The following is a 17878-nucleotide window of genomic DNA, read 5'->3' on the forward strand; positions in this document are numbered from 1 at the left end:
ACCCAGCCACTAGACCCCCTCTCACCCTTCTCTTGTGGAGGCTGAATAGATTCAGGCCCTTTAGCCTCTCTTCGTAGGGCCTGACCCACTGCCCCTGGACCATACGAGTGGCCCTCCTCTGGACCCTCTCAAGGTTATCCACATCCCTCTTGAAGTGCGGCGCCCAGAACTGGACGCAGTACTTCAACTGTGGTCTGACCAGCGCTGCATAGAGGGGAAGGATCACCTCCCTGGACCTGCTTGTGATGCATCTGTAGATGCACAACAAGGTGCGGTTAGCCTTATTGACCATTTCATTGCATTGGCAACTTGTGTTCATCCTTGAGTCAGCAACGACTCCAAGATCCCTTTCAACCACTGTTTTGACAAAGAGTGGCATTCCCCAGCCCATAGGCGTGTTGCTGGTTCCTTCTCCCTAGATGCAGCACCTTGCACTTGTCTGCGTTGAATTCCATCCTATTCTCATCCGCCCACCTCTGTAACCTGTCTGGATCTAGCTGAACCCGCGTTGGTTGCCCCTGAGCATTACCTCCCCTGCTGGGCCCTTACAGATGTGCTCCTTGTTAATTTTCTCAAAGGTCCTCCCAAGGACCGAGGTAAGGCTGACTGGCCTATAATTGCCGGGGTCCTCCTTTCTCCCCTTCTTGGAAATGGGGACCACATTGGCCCTTTTCCAATCCCCTGGTACCTGGCCAGAGCCCCATGAGCGCTCATACAGCTGTGTCAGGGCCCCCCCTGTGGCCCCCACAAATTCCCTCAGCACCCTCGGGTGAAGAGCATCTGGACCTACCGATTTAGACACATCCAGCCTCTCCAAAAGTTCCCTAACTGGGTCGTCCCTGACCCTAGGCATGGCGGGGCCTCCCCTGGGTCCGTTCATAATCCTAGTGGGGGAAATGTCCCGGTCCCTGTTCAGGAACATGGAGGCAAAGAATTTGTTAAAGAGGTCAGCTTTTTCATTTGCTGCAATCACCAGATTGCCAAGCCTGTCCTGTAGGGGTCCCACGTTACCCGGTGCCTTCTTACTCCCTATGTATTTGAAAAAGGACTTTTTGTTATCCCTAATTCTGATTGCTAGCCCTAGCTCCATCTCTGCCTTGGCCTTCCAAACAGCCTCTCTGTGATCAACAGCAAGGGAGGTGTAATCCTCCTTGGTGATAGCCCCTTGTTTCCACTGTTTGTATGCCTTCTTTTTTGCCCTCAGGCATCCCTGGATGCCTTTGCCGAGCCATGGGGATTTTTTAGCACTCCTGCTTCCCTTGGCGCGCATTGGGACTGAATCCCTTTGAGCTCAGAGGATTGTCTCCTTGGGGAACATCCACTCGTCTTGGACTCCCATCTCATTGAAGCTCCGAGACCCCAATGCCTCTCCTACTAATCTTCTTAGTTCATTGAAGTCGGCTCTCCTGAAGTCGGGGACTTTTGCCTTATTGCTTGCTTTCACCACCCTGCCCTTTATAGTGTGGTTTATATCAATAAAGGATTTTTCACAGGTGTGGAGCCATAGCCAGGTTTTGCACTATTGCAATTACTATAGTTGCATATTACTCATGTTAACACAGAAAGGTCCCAACCAGTATTGGGAAGCTATAGAGTTGAATGCTGTACACATGTGCATGCGAACACACACACACACACACACACACACACACACACACACACACACACACACACACACACACACACACACACACACACCCTCCCGTGATGAGCTGAGTCTAAGGCCATTACTCTTCTCCTGGTGCAGGGGTGGTTACTCCCACTAAATCCAACAGGTGGTGCATGGAATGGAATTAGCTCTGTGATTCAGATAAGTTTTATTTAAGGGGAAAAAAGGGTGCTTATACACAAGCACGGAGGCTGCTCGGAAACACTGGAATTCCAGTGTTTAACTGAGTGGACTCAGTTAATCAAGTCTGCAGGACCGTGGCAATTGCCATGCTCCAGCAGCCTCCTGTGTCTCATGTATCAGTGTCCCTGCGCTTAAAAATGGTGGGGCACTTGAACTAAAGCTTGTTGAATGAGCTTTAGTTCAAGTACCCCCTGTTGCCATTTTCAGGCACCCCCGCCATCTGATACGGGAGACATGGCAGCACCCCCACCTCCAGAGCATGTGTAAAAAGTGTCCGAAGAGCCTAATTCAGATGTGTCTACATGGGTACAAATCCAGAGTAATCTTGGCACTAAAACTGGGACTCCACTTTCAGTTCATTCATTACTAGGAATTCTTCCATTTACTCCCGTGGACTTAGAATAAGGCCCATAGAGCAGATGTTAACCCAAGAGCGGAACCCGACAAGCATAAATACACAAATTATCCCCAACTAATGATTAACCAGGGAGGAACTGATGCAGCTGTAATGTAACTGTATTGAGTAATTGAATAAAGGAGATCACATTGTGCCTTGGTTAAAGGGAGAGATTCAGCTTTTCTTCCAGAAGAAGGTGGTGAGTCTTGCCACTTCTTACTAGTTCTATATGAAAAATGTCTGTAGTGTTCGGCTCTTCAACAAAGCAAGCCAGACCAAGGGCTGTATTTTTTTTATGTATGTAATGTTGAATCAGTTTCTCTCTGAAACAGCTGTGCGCTTTGAGATTTTAGTTCTTAAAATCAGTTGTTCACTCTCGTGCAAGTCTTTTGTTGCCAGATTCCCCCAGCGGGGATCTGTGATTGTAACAAGAACACAACTTGGCCCAAGGTGTTTCATTTGAAATGCAGGAATTGCGTGTCCCGTGACCGACACTGCTAAAGGTAATGAAGTATTGAAAGTCATGTTCAAATTATTTCAGTATTGGAGCTCACTCACTACCTTATGATTAAAGAAAAGTCTTTATTTTAATGTAGTGACTACGTATGACAATGCTAGGCTTTTTGTAACTTTGAATCAAGTTTGCATGGTATAAATTCATTGTAGCTTTATTGGCTCCAAGTAAACAGAGCTATGTTCATTTACACGGAGTGAATTTATATGGCTTGAAGCTTAAAAATTTCCAGTCAAAACTCAGAATATTTATTTGGGATTCAACTGTGATCCAGAAGCAGATTTTCATTTGTAGGTTTTGGGACATGTTTTCCAAATTAAATGAATTCTTTAAAAAAATGCTGATGGTATTGTTGAAAAAATATGTACTTCTGTTGCGAAGCCCTGCGTGTACTATTGGACTCTTAATCTAAACGAACTACCATTCTCCTGTTGCTCTTAAAATGAGCTTCCCAGGGGTGGGTGATGGGAGTTAACATGGATGCCACTCATTATTTAATATAGCAGTTTGTTTCAAATATTTCTGACACTTCACTACCTTGAAATGCTTGCTCTGAACCAGGAAAGGGTATGTGTAATCCATTGCAAATCAATAGGACTATTCATGTAGCAAACTTCAGCTAAGTGCTTTCTTGCTTTGCTGAGTTGGGTCCTCAATACAGAAGTCTATAAAATGTGATACCTAAAATAATCCGGTATCAAAGTTCACAGCGTGAAAACATTTTGAGGAGAAAAGTGTTTATTTTATGGCTTTCCACTTCTCTTCCCTTTTCCCTCCCCAGTAATGCTGTTTTTGCAAAGTATAAGAAGCTGCTGTAATTTGCTCCTTGGCCCTACTTATGTACCCATTGTCAATTTTATTTATAAATGTGTAATACGAGTGGTTAAATACCAACATAACATGGCAGCTATATGTACACCGCAGCCTTTTTCTTTTTCTTTTCTTTTTTTCCCCCCTCGTCATTAAAAAGGTCTTTAATGTATTTTTACCAGGATGATTTCTTGTGTTTTGCAGATAGCTCAGGTGAGGACACTGAACCCAAAGATCTATACCTTATTCCAAGAACAATCATGGCTGAACCAGACTACATAGAAGATGACAATCCTGAATTAATTAGACCTCAGAAGTTAATCAATCCTGTGAAATCATCCCGGAACCATCAGGACCTGCACAGAGAGCTGCTCATGAACCAGAAAAGGTAAAAAGTGAATAAATCACCTTGTGTGTGTGTGTGTGTGTGGCAGCTGAATTTGTGGTTCTCAGCCAAAACCTCATGTTACCCAAAACGCTAATAGAGCTTTTGTGATATTTAAAATCCCAGTATTTATAGCTGGGTTGGATGGAGTTGATCTGTTTTTTTGTTTTTGACAGCTGCATCTGGTGCTGCAGAATCTAACCCTTTTGTTTCTTATTTTGAAAAACCTTAATTATTACCATTTATAGTCATATTGCAATACCACATATAGGCCTCATGCAGGTTGGACTCTGTTATGACAGTAGTTGTAAAAACACATAATCAGTGATAGCTACTTTCCCCAAAAGCATTTTAGATGATCTTTAAAATCTGAACTGAATGTTTGTAAATGGATGCATTCTGCAAACCACTGAGGACAATCCCTGCCACATTTATCTCAGTGGGATGTTGAGTCTGGAGCCTACCTTCAGTTCTTCAACAGCTGTCTCATAGCTAATCAAAGAACACAGGAAAAAACAATGCTGAGCATACTGTGAAACTACAAAAATCTGATGGACCAGGGCATTTCTGCAGGAATTGGCAAAGCTTAGGTTAGGTCTCTTTTTTTTAAGGAAGAAATTCTTCAGTTTTTTTTCTCACTCACCAGCATGTAACATGTGTTGGGAGAGGGGTGTATCTGATAGATATACACGTCAATTTAGAAGTTATATATAGATATATAACTTCTAAATTATATACACACCCTGCCCAGGATATATCTGGGATTAGATAGATGGATCAAACACGGTGTCAAAACAAAATGCTTTTTTTTTTTGCCCTGCCCCAGCCTGACCCTAGATTACAGGGACACCTTTAAATCAAAAATGTCACAAGAGGAAGTTTCTTATTAGTCTTCTTTATGGGGTAGTTTAGTATATATTTGACATTAGGCTGTTTTGATGCCTGCACATTTCTATGCATTGTACAAGCTTCATTTTGGGACGTGAGAGAGAGCCCAGTACTTTTATGTACCATTTGAAGAGCTGTGATGGAACCTGATACTATAGATTTCAGTGGGCTCAGGACTTGATCAACAGTAGCCATATTACTTGTATGAATTATCAACTTAAAAAATGTTAGTAAATTGAACCCTGACACTGTTACCTTTTAGTGTAGGGTATAACATTGCTTTCTTGTGTTGAGAGACTTGCCTATCCTATCCATGTAAGATTTAATTTGCATTTCCAACCTAAACGTGGCTTCTTTTTTAATATATTAGCAAGATCCATGATTTAAGTTCCATCACTTGGGTCTCACGCATTCCTTACTGACTAGCTTTGGCCTTGAATAAGCCATTTAACTTCAGGTTTTGCATCTTCTAAATAGAAATGATGAGTTAGATGCTGACCAGTGGCTTGAAGTTGCAGCAAAGTTGGTTTAGGATGGATATCAGGAAATACTTCTTCACCGTTAGAAGTGCGGCAGTAGCATACATACCTAGAAAGTTGTAGCCTCTCCATCACTGAAGGTGTTAAAAGAGAGGTTGGACAGCCACTGGTCAGGGATGATCTAGGCATAGCCATGCATATGTCCTACTATGGGTATTTCCCAGGCATCTGTGCTTTGCTGATTTCCCGTGCCCCCCTTTTCTGCTGTGTCAGGGCATTTTTTAAGCCTTCCTCAGAGGAATTGGATGTTGGCTATAGCCAAACCTGGGGGTTTTGACTTGGGTGTTCCAATGCCCCTGCTGGGATCAAAGCTGGAGGTTCCTGGCTGGAGGGTCTTGCCCCTCCACTCAGATTCAGACTGATTGCTATATTTGGGGTCAGGAAGGAATTTTACCGCATGGTGCTTTGATTGGTACAGACTGTGGGGGTTTCTGTCTTCTGCAGCAGACACGTAGCACCTGGGATCTCTTGAGAGTATATTAACACCCTTTTTATTGAAGCAGAACATTGGCTGCTGTGGTTCCCCTGCTTTACTCGTGGCAGGTCAGGGTGTTATTTTGTGCTGTGTCGGGGTTGATGGCAGTTTTTGAGTTTAGATTATTGTATTTATGGGATGGTTTGCATAGGGATGATCCTGCTTCAGGCAGGGCGTTGGACTAGAAGACCTTCCAGCCCTACTTCTCTATGGTTTCTGTGATTACTTGCTTCACAAGTGCACTGTGGGTTTGAGCATTTACAAGAAAAGGGAGATTCTTCCAGTATATAAAGATGGACCTGATTTTGAAACGGATGGTCATACGAGTCATGTTGTGACTTTTGGTAGGGCTAGTCGGGTGAATGAGAATTGCATGCGCCAGTAAGGGTTTGTGGAATGTGGACCTGACTCCACGGGAGATTAGAAAGGATTGCATTATATCTGTATGGGATGTGTGGTCTCATCAATTCATGAAGGTGAAGACGGTTAGGATTATGACTGAGCCTTCCTTTTTTATTTTCTTTTTGCTTCAGTGAAGTTCCTGGCTGTATAGACTCCAAAGCAACGGGACTGGATGCAAGTTGATCATTTTAAATGATGGGACTACTCTGGTACCATAACTTGTAGCTTAAAGTAAATCATCGTGGCTGCCTTAGATTTGTAATGTTCTGCTACTTCAGATTATTTTTGTGCGTCACAGCCAGGTTCTGGGTCAAAAATCTTCTTTATCCCAAGAATTTTTTTTAAGTGTTATCTAGGCTTTGGAGGAAAGCCATAAACACTAAAATCATTTGGCTGCCTTCAGCTTTTGACTGCCTTCTCATTTGAGTTTGTAATGAGTAAATAATGTGATCGGTTTTGGCTGGAAGACGAGAGTTTTTCTAAAATTAGAAAGTTATCCTCAAAATCAGGGAAGACAAATACTAAAGTTTGGTGGTTTTTAAGTATCTGAAAATCTATAGATACAGAATTTTAAAATTGGATAATGTGACTAATTTCCTATTTTGAAGAGTTCTAGTTGTAGAGCGCAGCTATTCAAACCCATATATCTGGGCATGAAGGTAACGTCAGGCATTTTACAGCAGAGCATATCGGGTTTTCCAGCACATCAAATTGATTGATTTAATTATTTTCCAAATGCTCAACACTTTTTCAGCATCTTCCAGGGTATTCCTTAGCAGTTAATTTAGAGTTGCAATATCCCTGAAGTTTGTCCAATATAGACTTTTTAAAACTGTACTATATTTGGATTTCCTTTTAACAGTTATACATGTATATCACAGACTGGGCTTTTCATAGAAAGAAGAGCACAGTGAGCAGTATTACATAAGCTTTTAATGAAAATATTTATTCTCCTGTCAGGATCCTGACGTTTTAATGAGTGCTAGTTGGAATCTTTTTCCTTCCATGCGAAGGAAGATTTGTAACTCCATATTCATTCATTGCAAAGAGCTGGAAAGAGACAACAAAATAGAGGGACCTGTTCTGGGAAGAAGACTGGATTGGATTGTCTTTGCTCCTTTCTCTTCTTCCCTGGACTTCTGATTTGCATCTTTCTCCCCCCATCTATCTTATCCTCCCTGAGCCTTTTGGATAGTCTAAAAAAAAGTAAAATAAATGTTCTACCAATGCACGATGTATTTGGCACTGATCACCATAGAAACGAAGTTAGTAGTAATGTCTCCTCACCCTGCAGAATGGTTGCAAAGGTGCCAGGTCTATGATGGCTGCCTCAAATGTTGTTATTTCGGAGGTAAGAGGAAAAAACAAAGAGAATTAAAGCGGGGAATAATAGTCCAGAATTAATTAGTGGTTAAAATGTATGATAAGCAGCCCAGCAGGCTCCACTAGACTGATTGAGAAACTTCCCTACAGAGAGATACAAGAGAAACAGCATCGTGGCATTTTCAGACTAACCGGATTTCTGTATCGGAGTCTTCGTGCCCGACCCTGCAGGTTCCTCCACTTTGTCTCTGGGGCTGTAGGATTTGGGGTCAGGGGCCGGGGGTAGAGTTGGAAGGAAAAGGGCCTGTCTGCATTTCTAATAGTGAAATCCCCACAAATGCTAGGTTTAGATACATAACTCTGAATGAATCATTTATGTGGTCTACTTCTCCAGTGGCAATGAAATGGACACATTACACCGACTGCCAAGTAGATCAGAAAAAGTTCACACTTTCAGGGGTTGCTTGTGTGTGCACCCTATTTTTTGCTAATGGGATTAAACATCAAAGTCCAACTCCTAGCACCAAGCAGTTTAAAAGCATTGAAAGACACTTGCGGTTTTGTTATTGCTGATCTTGTAAAGTACGGGTAGCTGCACTGAATTAAATCTTTACTTTTTCCTTTAAGGTTTATATGAGCATAAAGTACTTTAGTCTGGAGTCTTTCTTTTTCTTTTAGAAGAATATCCTATTATACAGAAGAATTGGGCTGCCTCCTGTACTCATGCTTCTTTTATTGTCATTTTGATTAGCAAGAGCATTTAATTTTAGATCCTTATTCACTTGCACAGAAGTAAAATACTTCTTTTGATGCAGAGTTTTGCCAACAGAAAGTGTCTGTAGAAAGATTGTAAACCTTCTTTCTTTAAGTGTCTAATATTTTTGAGTTTTAGTATTGCAATCATCAGACTCATGATCCATCCAGGCACACAGGGTTGACCAGCCAACATGTTATAATACAAATTGCCTTGCCTATACTAGATGTTTAACATATTAATTAATATACCACTTTATGCTAATGAAGACATGCAAAGCATGGACAGACTTAACATTTCCATCAATATTGAATCATGGTATATCACTTTTGCTATGTAACCAACATTTTTATGTACTTCTGTAGCAGTGCAGGTGTAGCAGAACTGTAGTCACTTTTTTAGCACTCTTTCATTTATTCTTTCAGGGTTAGTTACAGTGATATAGCTCTCTTAGTTTGGTATAGGAGCCAGTAGAGGCTCCTATAGCAATATAACATCTGGTGCAGTTCCTGAACGTCGACTCTCCCCCGTCTTTTAAAGCACTCAAGGATTCTGTCTGTCTGCAGCCGTAAGGTGGGCTACCTTGAGCCCAAGCATTGACCAGCTAATCAAAATTATGCATCTACATTAGAGATGTGCTTTGGTTGGGCTCAGTCAGCATTCTCCACCTTCCAGATGCAGACAAATGCATACGCAGCCTGATTCTGCACTGCCCTACGTAGGTACGGTCATTTGAATGCATAGTGGAAATAAACTGCTCCCTGGAAATGGTAGCAGCTAACTCCCACGCTTAGTCCAAAGGTTAAGGCAGACAATCCTGTGGTGTATGCTCTTTTTCTCTATTAACATGTGTTTGCTGGTAAGTGTCAGCCAAAGGGGCATTCAAGTTTGACTCCTATCAGCTAACTCGTGTTAAAATACAGATTGCACTGTCTATACTTTGGTTTTGCCTCATTATAGTTAATGCATTATAAGTGAGGTTCTCCTGCTACTGTAATGTACAGTAGATAGTGCTACCTGCGACTGTTAATGCCGAGTGCTGGGCAGTGATTAAATAACCTGGCAACCTCTAGGGTGCCAATGGCTTTGGGTAGAAGAATGCCTTAGAGGTGGGTACTAATCTTACCAAATCAATGTGAAACAAACTGAAGAGCCTCTTTTATATCTTCCTCTGCTGTTAGCTGCCCTTCCTGTTGTATTCCTAATCTATTTTAGATTACACATTGCTCAATGTGTCATATTACTGAATGTTAAATAAGAACAAGTTATGCTACTTTTATAAATTGCATCCGTTTCCTGACCAACTTGACTCATTACCACTGACTTGGAAGGCTCTGCAGGTTTGGCCCGCAACATGCTTGATTCCCTATAATAGTAGTAAAAAATGAGTGCTTCTAATCTTCCCATTTTAATGCCTCTCATTTTTATGCAGTGCAAATATAAATTCAAAATGGCATGAAACATAATGAAATATTAAATAAATCTTGTAAGGTCTGTCCCATTCAGGGCATGAGATATATTATGAGAAATATAGTGAGAAGCATTTAGTGTTGCTAAATATTTAATTTTGCTGGCGGTGGGTGTAATGTGCAAAGATTTGAGTATTGCATAATACATACAGTAATTCATAGATGTAATGGTAAAATGTCATCTTAATACATCATTGTGCAGTGCTATCATTTTGGCATAATGTAGAAGAATTAGGCAGCTATGGAGATCCATCATGTATGGGAAGGGGAAAAAATGTGCTTTCTTAAAATTGAAATTAAAAGTACTTAACAGCGTTGCATGTTTTTAAAGAAAAGACGGTAATAATGGCAATAGAATTCAGACCTGCATGCTTTGCATTTACTAGAAATGTAATATAGCAAATGCCAGTCTCTAAATTAATTTGAAATCTCCTCACAGGTTTATTCTTTATCTTGGCAATATTTAGGAAAATTCCTCGGGTGACCAAGATAGAAAGATAGTAAAAATAATGGAAAAGTGCTAAATAATCTACCTTCCCCAGTAACCACAGACTTGAAAGAAGTAAGTTGTATACCAGAGAGGACCTTGTAGGAGGGAAAACACTCACCCTCCCCGTAAGATTTTAAGCTTCTCATTGGGAATTTGCTAGTCTGATCTCTAGCGCCATCACAATTGTAGTTAAGGATTTCTGCTCTTTGAGGTTATCATGGCAGCTGTCTGTTTTCAGCAAAAACGATTCACCTCTTGAATGTTGCAGCCAGTCACGTGTAAAATACCCAGATGCTCACAACCCCCAGGAGTAATGTGGCAGAAATCCAGCTGAGAACAATTTCCCAACTCCATTCATGCAAACTTCTGTAGATTCAGCAACCTGTGCAGACCTCAGTGAATCAAGTCTGTGTAGTCTGTTACTTAAAACAGGAAGATGGCGTGCCGGACTTCCATGTCGTGTGCCCAGCCAGCTCTGTTCTTGTTTTTACTGGGAAATTTAATCTGTAATAGGGGTCCCCAATTCTGATGTGGATCTGGGCTTTTGGTGTACTTCTGTGCAGTGCTGCATTAATACTCTTAAGTCTCCCTTTTGTTCTTAGATAACCGATTGTTACCCTTTGTAGAGAGTACTTTGGAAAACCTGCTTATGCTTCTAAGAGAATGTAGCTCATTAAACTCTGCTTCTCTCTCTCTTTTTCAAAGGGGTCTTGCACCTCAGAATAAACCAGAGCTGCAAAAGGTGATGGAGAAGAGAAAACGAGATCAAGTGATTAAGCAGCAGAAAGAAGAGGAAGCACAAAAGAAGAAATCGGACCTGGAAATAGAGCTACTGAAACGACAGCAGAAGCTGGAGCAGGTGAGCAGGGAAATGGTGCTAGCAGGACTAGAACTTGGTGAAGAACCTCACTGCTTGAGAGTAGAATAGGCTGGGTTTGCTAGGGTAGTTGGAAGACCCTCCTGTGCAGGTATTTACATGTTGTCTCTGAGCCCCTTACAATTCTGAATGGGCTGTGTTCTTTCAGCATCGTCATGAGATACAAAAGTGTTATCTTCATTTAACAGGTTAGTGAATTGAGGTACATGGCAGATAAAGGCTGTATCTGCACTAGGAGTGTTTTGCTGGTGTAACTCTATGGACAAAACCCTTGTAGTGCAGACACCGCTACAGTCACAGAGTTCTTTTGGTGCTATAGGTTAGGCTGGTTCAGTAAATGAAATACTAGTGTGCACTCTTGTAATGGCAGCTATATTAAGAGCTTACCAGCTAAGCAGAGTCACATTTCTAAGCAGCATCGCTGTGCCAGCAAGATTTAGCAAGCTAGTTGGGCTACCATAGCTGAGGATGGAATTGAACCCAGATTTCTGAATCTTGGTCCATGGTTTTACCCTCTTCACATCTTTCTTCACCCTCTATTAAAGAACTCTTGAAGCTAGTTGTTGTTGTGTGGTACATCCTAACACGGCCAAATACAAGTTCATACATCTCGGCGCAAAGTACATAGGTGACATGTACCTGATTGGTTTCTGGGAAACAGTCCCCACATACGTTTCGGTGATAGCAGAGAAGAAATTGGACACCAGTCCCAGTGCAACACTGGAGCTAAGAGCACAAATGAAATCTGTGGCTATAGCCCAGAAAACGTCAGGCAGGTGTATTTTCTCTGTACACAACATAACTGCGAGCGCTGCTGGGACGCGTGCCTAACTCTGGTACCACAGACAAGGTTCCTTGGGTGAATTTGATATCTTTTATTAGACCAACCCGAATAGTTGGAGAATAGTTATTAAGCAAGCTTTCGGGTTCAAAAACCCTTCGTCTGGTAATTCTGGTACCCGCGCTTCAGAAAGGTTCAGAATATTTCTATAAGAATAACTCGAGAGCTGGGAAACATGCCCTTAAATTAAGAAACAAAAGCAGTTCAGTCTAGTGACAGTTTTATGCAGGACGAGGTACCTACAAAGAGATGAGACTTCTGATTGTAGGTGATTAGTAAGCCTAGTAGAAAAAGGCTTAATGAGAGCCAGTACTTGGAAGCTGACAATATACAAGAAATAAGGTACCAGTTATTAATAATAACTAAAAGTAACATATAATTACCCACTAGAATGGGGGTGGATCCTCCATCCCTCAGCGTCTTTAAGACGGGATATGTTCCAGTAAGAAATGCTATAATCAACTCGATTAAGGGTTGGGCTTAATGTACAAATCATGAGGAAGGTGGGGTTCTTTGGCCTGTGTTATGCATCTGGTCAGACTGGGTGATTAAAAAGGTCCTTTGTGGATTATAAATCTATCACCTCCGCTGGGGTTAGATGCACTGCTCTGCAGAGGGACAGCCACTGTCTCTCTCAAGGTGCCTTGTCTCTGTATTAGGCAAGCATCTAAAGTGCCCACAGACAGAAGACCCAATCCTCGAAAGCATCACTTCTCATCTTAAAAATAATCCATTTGAAGAAAAAAAGTTTGAAGAACAATAAGATCTGCCTTAATAAAAATCCAGTTAAGTCAGCTAATATTCTAATGAAATATTAATTTAACTAATTGCATTTCAAGCCTAAAATTGATATGCATTAACAGGTAAGTGCTATCTTTGAGGAAGGAAATGGATTCTGTTTATCTGGAGCTCGGCCTTTGCTTGGTAGATCCCTGAAATGCCCTTGGTTGGCTCAAGTTCAGATTCAGAAATGAAAACTTGTTTGCCAGAGAAAAAAGCCCTGCCCATAACAAATAGTGTTGCAACTATGGGAGCCCTGTAGGCTGGCCTGACACCATGATTTATCGCAGAGCATAGCAGTTCTTTATCTTAATAAGATGTGTCCCTTGTCACAGAGCCAGGAGGAGGGAGAGCCTGTTCGGGTAGGTGCTACACAATCCCCGTTAATCAGCAGGGAGACCTTGGTGTATTCAAATGAAACGTTGCTTTCAGGATTGCGTTTACCATTCATTTTACAAAGAGGTGCTTCTTCCTGCTTGTCGGTTCCTAGGTTTGCTGTCAAGTGGTAGGGCTGCTAGTCTTCAAAATGGTGTGTAAAGCAGCCAGCCTCCTTTGCCAGTGCATGGCTACAGTGAATAACCTCATGTCCTACCGCTTTTTTGGATGATTCCACATAGAGGCAGGAACTCCGAGATGTAAAAGTTCAAGGGATGGGTACTAATGGAACCGAGGACATTCAGGATAGGCAAAAGATACCTCAGGTGAGGCACTTACCTCCGTGGCTCAGAGCCTGTTCGCCTGTGTTCTCTCAGGGGACAGGATTGGCAATCCAGGAGTGGAGCAGAAGAGGAGAGTTTATCTTTTTTTTTAACTAAAGATCGCAATGAGAATTTGCTCCCAGACCCCTTTGCCCCATCAGACATGCAGTTTGCCCCATGTACCAAAAGTGTTCCCAAATCTAACGGAGCTTTGAAGAGAGAAGGGTTTGGAGTGAAATAGAAAACAGATGCAATCCAGTACTCTTGACTGAAGCCTCTTCACCTTTTGTGGGGCGGAGGAGGGGGGAAAGGCAAGGGGAATGTTTAGTGTACCCTCTGTCATACCTGATTCTTTGAAAATAAGCTTCCTTCTGCATGGAATGAAGGCTGTAGTTTTGCCCTGCAACGTGGTCATTTCATTTTATTTTTATATGCAAATCTCTTTTAAGCTGGAACTTGAGAAGCAGAAGATACAGGAGGAGCAGGAAAACGCACCTGAATTTGTAAAAGTCAAAGGCAATTTAAGGAGGACGGTCCAAGAAACGACAGAAGCCCCAGACTCCTAGAGCAAGCACCGGCTAAGACTGCCAGCGTTCCAGTGGTGGCTGCAGAGAGAGATTGTCTCAAATTTGCCCGCAGTAGAGAGGATAAACAGCATCCAGGTGACATTTGCTGAGGATGAGTTTTGAATTTCTGGAACGTGTATGGATTAAGACTGCAACATAAAACGACTGAATTCGCCAAACACAGACCTGAGACAAATGGAAGCAGCCTGTTGTCAGTTCAGGGTTGTGGACATCTGAAGTGCTTAATTGGAGACTTAAAAGAAACCAGGGGCCCTAGATAAACCCCTTGAATGTTGCACTGCTTGGTTTCTTCTAATCCCAGTTTAATGAAGACATCAAAGTTATATTTTGCTCTTCTTTTTTTTTTTAAGGAAAAAAAAATCCTCTGCTAGTATTTTATGGAATTTGGCTGTGCAGTAAACTTCTCACTGTCTGTCCCTTTGGTCTGGGTCAAGTCTGGTTGGGAAATGTGGATTCATGCACTTAATTTTAATAGGTGTTTAAATCCAGAGAGGAAGTGGTATAGTTTAATCATACCTGAACACCTTGGTTATCTGTTACAACAGAGGGAATTGGTGGGGAGATGGGAATGCTTGCTTTCAGCAGCCCTGAGCAGCTAGAAATATTTTCAGCCAAATTCCACCTCCGGAGGTGCATCTAGAATTTGGTCCTTGAGAGAACAAAAATCAGATTATTTCCCCACTTGGGCAGGTCAAAATCTGATTTTTATTTTTATTTTTTTCCTTTCTACCTTCAGACACTCCTTTATCTTCCACAGAGGAATTGTACTGCGGACAGGCCCATGCAGCTCCACCTGCTCACCTTGCTTTTCCCAGCTCTTACAGGCAACCAGCCCTCACTTTTAGTTGTTACGTTTTGAAATCCTGCCTATTTTGTTGATGTGTTTTTTCTGTGCTGTGAACCCCAAGATCCAAACTCAGTATTATTGGGTTGGTCAGGACCTGTAATCGCACTTGGTGTGACTGACCACAGGCCCATTGAGCTAGGGGAGTGATTCTACCTGTGAACTCCCATTGACCAGAACAGGGATGGCGACCCAGACCTGCTACGGAGGGAGAGTTAAATTGCTACTGAAATGAGAAACCTTTCTTAATTTTGCTTTATGAAATGGACCTGATTTACCTTATCTTTCCTTTGCCTCGTGAAATGAGGGACTCGCATTACCACTGAGTTTTAAGGCTGGATTTCTGTCATCCTCGGGCAAGTAGTCCCTTGAACTGCTCTTGAGTAAGGCTCTACTTTGTTTGATGAAGAATTTGACCCTTTGTGTTTATGACTACTGTTTTTTTCCAGGGCATCCTGGAGTTGGGCATGCGGAACAGATGATGGCTCATGTAGGCTCAGGTCCTAAGCTGAGATAAATGGGTGCACATGTCTTGAAGACCTTAGAAACTAGAGAGAAATGCTCATCACACCAGTGACGATCTGGCTGTAGTTTTTGCCATCAGTTGCTAAACAGAATACATCCTAGCTTGCGCTTACACCTGAGCTCACTGTTTGAGAACACGCTCTGACAATATGAAGTGTGTGCGTTTCTGCGTAAGAAGTTTTATTGTATTTTTTCTCTTTTGCTTTCCCTTCTGCATCCTGGAAATTAAATACAACTTCAGTTTAGCAGGCGGGGCATAATGCTCCAACTTAGCTATGCTTTCTGGGTGCATCTGTCATGTCGTTAAGATCCAGGCATTTCTTATGAGGACACAATCAAATTTAGAAGTAAATTAAGTTGTGACAAACATACTACCGTTGACTAGATTTACAGCAAAGCTCACGTTCAGAAGACTGAATGCTAAAAGGGCTTACAAAATTGTTCCCTTTATGGTCAATTATAGAGGATAGATTATAGAGGCCAAATATAAGGATCTTCCATGCTGTTTTCCTGCAAAACAAAATTCTAACTACTTCAACTTCTTCCCTTCTGTACTTCCTTGGGAAGGAAGTTGTCTTCCTGTTGGTCAGCCCATTGTTCAGATGTTCACACTGATCAAGTGACTTGGCTGCTTGTCTTCTGTTAAGACAGCCCTACACTCTTGTTTTATGTGCTGCATCCTACAAGACAGGACTGTGAAAAATGCTCCCTTAGAAATCCTACCTTGATATTTAGCCACCCAATCCCTGCCTCATCATGACCTTCTTCAAGTCTGCTGAACTCCACTCTGCAGATGCTCTCATGTTCAACAGGCAGGTCTTCAGCAAGATGGAAGAAACGCCCATCTTGCCTGATCAACTCGTTTTCTCAGAAGGAATGTAGGCTTTACCACTTCCCTTCCATCTGTGAGACAGCCCTGCTACTCCTCATAGCCACTGATATAAAAGAAATTGGGGACTAAACCCAAAATACAGGGAAGTCAATGGGAAGATCTCCTTTAATTTCAGTGATTTTTGGATTAGGTGATTGTGGCAAATGCAGGATGGATCTTTTCCACTTTCTCTTCCTATTGGCTTGTGATTCAGGGTAGAGCTTTTCTTTCACAGAAGGCTTGAAAACTCCCTTGTACATAAAGTGTGAAGTAGGCTTTCTTTTTAACTCAAATTCTCTCTTGCTAGATTAAATACTAGTAGAACGTCGATGCGTGTGCTAGGACACCTTAGAAATCTTTGCCAAGGAATCCCAAAGTCTATTTGATGGTGTTTCGAAAGGCAAAAATCGGTCATTAAAATCGGGGTCCAGCATTGAGCTAGAATGTGCGGCCCCTAGATTGGTGACCACTTAGTCACACCAGAAGTGCCATTGTTTCCAATGGGGTGCTTGTGTGGAGGGCAGTTTGCCCTTCTGAGTAAGGGATTCCTAATTTGGCCCTTAGTTTTTTGGAATTTTAAGCAATCCTCCAAGTGTTCCATTGATTTAAACTTTTACCACTTTTGCCTCCAATAGGGCAAGACTCTTTTTAACCCTTTACTTTTTGATACTAGGATAGTCAATGTAGGGTTTTGTTTCTAGCTCCTAAAGCTGGCTTTAACCTCCTGTTGATATATCTCCTCCTTTGAGTGTACATATATAAATATATATAAATATAAAAAAGGGAGCCTTAATGGATTTGTTTTCATAATTTAATATTTTTTGTATTTGCTCTTGTATAATTGTTTTTAAAGGTATGATGAAAAATGAGGGTGGAATACTTAGAACCAAAGTTAAGCTTAATAAAATCTACTATGTGCTTGGAATATGCAACTGTGTCTCTTATCACCTGCTGAAATGGAGTTTCTGAGCTGGGCTGAAAGTTTTCCAAGTTTATTTAAATATTATATTTTCTTTTTCTTTTTGCAGGGGGTAATTTCAAGGTCATAACGACGCGGTTGCTTTGAATGGCAGCCGTATTTATATGTGCTAAATTATGAGCATATTAGGTTGGCAGGTGCAGCTAAATCTTGCAATCATTTTGCATCCTATTTTCAATGGAAGGCATTTAAGATATGGACAGAATATGGAGAAGCAATTTGAGAGAGAAAAGGAATGCAAAGCTGTTTAGCTATTGCAAGTGTGTGGAGAGGATGTGTTAGGGAAAACTTTAATGAGATTAAATAATTCCTAGAAACTATCACGCTCAGGTTTGCTACCCTTCTTAGCGCCAACTGGATAAAATTCAGTCCGGAGATCAAGGAGGTTCTACCACGGATACATTTTGCCCAATAGAAAAAGCAGTGAGGAGTAAGTAGGGTGACCACATTATTTTTAAGGACCTGTTGCTCCATCTCCCTGCCAGACTGGAGCCTCCAACCCTGTGATTCTGGGACTTCTGTTTTTAATTTTCACCAACCGGCCGGGACCAGTTTACGAAATCCGGGAGTAATCTGGT

At 41.8% G+C, this 17878-nt stretch overlaps 1 protein-coding gene across 3 annotated transcripts in view; it reads left to right on the forward strand.

Moving 5' to 3' along the window:
- Nucleotides 1-17240, forward strand: part of FAM107B (family with sequence similarity 107 member B) — a 79271-nt gene extending 62031 nt beyond the window's left edge. For 2 of the 3 annotated variants that reach the window (XM_006022126.3, XM_025202313.1), the window contains 3 exons: nt 3778-3961; nt 11004-11157; nt 13944-17240. In XM_006022126.3, coding sequence (XP_006022188.1) covers nt 3834-3961; nt 11004-11157; nt 13944-14060 — 399 coding nt within the window. In that variant the 5' untranslated portion in view covers nt 3778-3833 and the 3' untranslated portion in view covers nt 14061-17240. Of the gene's footprint in view, nt 1-2427; nt 2449-3777; nt 3962-11003; nt 11158-13943 lie in introns of those variants that run through there. The other variant, XM_006022127.3, reaches the window with a different exon arrangement.
- The last annotated feature ends 638 nt before the right edge of the window (nt 17241-17878 follow it).

This window comes from Alligator sinensis, unplaced genomic scaffold, assembly GCF_000455745.1.
Source record: "Alligator sinensis unplaced genomic scaffold, ASM45574v1 scaffold1216_1, whole genome shotgun sequence".
In the NCBI taxonomy this organism is placed as follows: Eukaryota; Metazoa; Chordata; order Crocodylia; family Alligatoridae; genus Alligator; species Alligator sinensis.